Source organism: Rattus norvegicus, chromosome 8, assembly GCF_021556685.1.
Source record: "Rattus norvegicus strain SHRSP/BbbUtx chromosome 8, alternate assembly SHRSP_T2T, whole genome shotgun sequence".
In the NCBI taxonomy this organism is placed as follows: Eukaryota; Metazoa; Chordata; class Mammalia; order Rodentia; family Muridae; genus Rattus; species Rattus norvegicus.
The window spans coordinates 22,101,109-22,104,361 of NC_141541.1; the positions used below are offsets into that span (position 1 = coordinate 22,101,109).

The 3,253-nt window shown below is 31.9% G+C and overlaps 1 protein-coding gene across 1 annotated transcript; it reads right to left on the reverse strand.

Moving 5' to 3' along the window:
• Positions 1–1,893: 1,893 nt before the first annotated feature.
• On the reverse strand, positions 1,894–2,841 carry Or7g25c (olfactory receptor family 7 subfamily G member 25C). The gene is given in 1 exon segment (NM_001000988.1): positions 1,894–2,841. A coding segment is annotated over 1 exon segment (948 nt).
• Between the last annotated feature and the right edge of the window lie 412 nt (positions 2,842–3,253).

Sequence of the window (3,253 nt, forward strand, 5' to 3'; positions counted from 1 at the left end):
AGGGGGATGTTGGCCTGGAAACCAGGAAAGGGAATAACAATCGAAATGTAAATAAGAAATACCCAAGTTAATAAAGATGAAAAAAAAATGTGGGCAGAGTTTAGTCTCTTCTGGCTTCCCAGGCGTGTCTGCCCCTCTGATTGTTTACCTCTCCCTCCCATGGGATTTGGGTGCAGGTAGCTGTTGACCAGGTCCCTTCAGGTCTGGGTGGTGTCTCAGAATTATTGTATATTAATCAATGCATATTTCACTGTGATGATTCATTCCACACATTTAATAAAGACAACATGTTTATAACTTCTTTGAAAATGTACTTTGTTTTTTTCTCAATATCATTAACAACATTTTGATTTTTAAAAAGGAATTTTAAATTAAATATAGAAGATAACAGATATAAAAGATGTATTGATTATTCAAAATCCCCAATATCCAAATATTAAATATTTTCATGCAATTTTCAGTTCAGTCCTACAGTAAATATAAATGTCATGATGGTGGACTGAGTCTAGGGTCCTTTGCATTCATCATTAAATCATGAAAATACTTTTTGAGTCATACAGAAGTGGTCAAACACCCAAGCAGTCATTATTTTAAAAGGAGAGATGCAGTGCCTATTCTTTTATTTTTGATACCATATAGATCATATATTTAATTAAATTTTCATACTTCAAGGGAATGTTATTTTTCTTCTGTTGCTATCCTGTCATACACACCTTGGTCACAACCACTATCTCCCTTTCTCTACTTAAATTTCTCCCTTCACAACTTCCATAATTCAGGCTCTTCCTATATTGAAAATATCATAATGACTTAAATATCATAATATATCTGGTCTTCCTTTGGGAGTAAAGCTTATATTAATCTTTTTCTTTACCTGTGTATAAAAGTGCATGAAATTACATTTGGAGATGCCAAGTATAATTTAGGTTATCTTAAATGTATCTTAGATATTAGATGTATTTGTATTACTCCAAATGTAGTATGTTTCCTCATAATGGAAAATATTATTGAAAAATGAGGAGCATTGCAATGAAAACTATAAATTTCATGATTATTAGTAACCCAGAGTGACCTTAAAAATAGTGTATTGTAAAGAATAACTAGACAAATGGTTTATACACTTCAGTTAGACTGTGTCATCTCTATATGTAACACATGGACCCACTATACAAAATGCATCTAAAGTAGAGATGTCTTAATTCATAAATTAAAGAATCCCTAATCTCTGAAACTATGCAGTAAAAATTACTAAGTACTAATAATAAGTTTTTATCTTCAATATACTAGGTAATAGTTACTTCTCTTTGAGAAATAATAGCAATTTTAACAATAAAGTGATTTAACAAAATAATTTGAAGCCATATATATATATATTAATTATAAAAAATTGAATGTTTAAAATAGTGAAACAATCAGTGTGGGTGGTAGCGTGGAATCATAAAGACTACTATCCTGAGAAATTTTCAGTCATTATTTAGAAAGTATAAATTTCTGGTTAGCAGGGAATATATTCTGTCTGTGGGGTGAAAGCAATGGATAATTAAGTATTATTTCCAGTCACATACAACTTCATATATTATCTTCATCTTGCATATGTCTATCAACTTACCCATAGGATATTAAATTTTATTTTTCAGAAAAAATATTGATGAAACTTTATTAGGAAAAAAAAAACCTTCATCTGCCTCTACCTCAGAAGCACCAAAGAAATGAATCACAAATAAAATTATTTGTGGAATATCACAATGCTGGAAAATAAAGCCACAATCACAATAAAGGATGGCATAGAAATATGCTTAGACAATTAACGATCTAATCATTTTTGAAGGATTTAATGATCCAAGAGTTAGTTACTCCGTTTCACCAATGTTTCTGTCATTCTGACAGATTCTGTCAATTCAACTTATGGAAATAATACCCAGAATAGATAAGGATTCTCATGGCTTGCTTAATTTCTCTGTTCCTAAAACTGTAAATGAAAGGATTCAGCATTTGAGGGACCACAATATACATCATAGAAAAGATTACATTCTTAGCAGAAGAGTCAGAAACTGAAGAACTCATATACACTCCCAAAGCTTTTCCATAGAATAAAAACACTACTGAAAGATGAGAGCCACAAGTGGAAAAGGCTTTATTTCGTCCCTGGACTGATTTGATCTTAAGAACAGAGGACACAATTTGAATATAAGAGAAAATAATCCCAGCCAGAAAAACACCAGAAAATGCACTAGTAACTGTATATGAAAGAAGCGTATTAATGAATGTATCAGAGCAGGCAAGTTTGATGACTTGAACAAGTTCACAGAAGACATGGAGAATATTCTGGTTTGTGCAGAAAGACAATTTTAGCAACATCAGACTGTGCAGTAGTCCATTCACAGTACTGATGAACACTGCAAGTAAAACCAGCAATACACAGGAACAAGGACTCATTATAACTGTGTACCTCAGGGGATCACATATGGCCAAATAGCGGTCATACGCCATCACACCAAGGAGACAGCTTTCAAAGCCACCAAAAGTCAAGACAAAACACACCTGTGAAAGGCAACCACCATATGAGATGCTCTTATCCTGTGTTTGAATATTTACTAGAATCTTTGGAATTATTGTTGTGCTTATACAGATGTCAGCAAAGGACAGATTAGCAATAAAAAAGTACATGGGCGTATGGAGGTGTGAGTCAGAGATTATGGCCAGGATAATAAGAAAGTTTCCAAAGATGATAACAAAATACATACACAGGAACAAGCTAAAGATAAACGATTCAACATCTGGACCATATGTCAGTCCAATCAGATAGAATTCAGAAATACCTGATTTGTTTGAAAGATTCATGTTATTGCTGAAATTTTTCTGAATTGTATTGGGATTTGATATTGTTACATTAAGTACGGTGGTTATGAAAATTGTAGTAATATCTTGTACTTAAATTCCATATATATTTGGGATATCCGAATTAATGCTTTTTTCATAAGTAATGTCACTGCATTTGATATATTTGACACTTGAAAACTAGTTTCTTGAAATTTGTAGACCGTCTTATTTATAATATAAAGTGCATTTAAATTCAAATTTTTATGCACTTACGTCCACATATCTTCCCTATTATTTTTTTTAAATTTCAATTTCCTTCATTGAACATTGAGACACTTGAAAATGTAGTTGAAAATGAAATATTACAAAGATTATTGTATGTTCTTTCCTTGAGAAATCATCCACATCTAGAAAAAAGAGAGCAGAAAGTGCA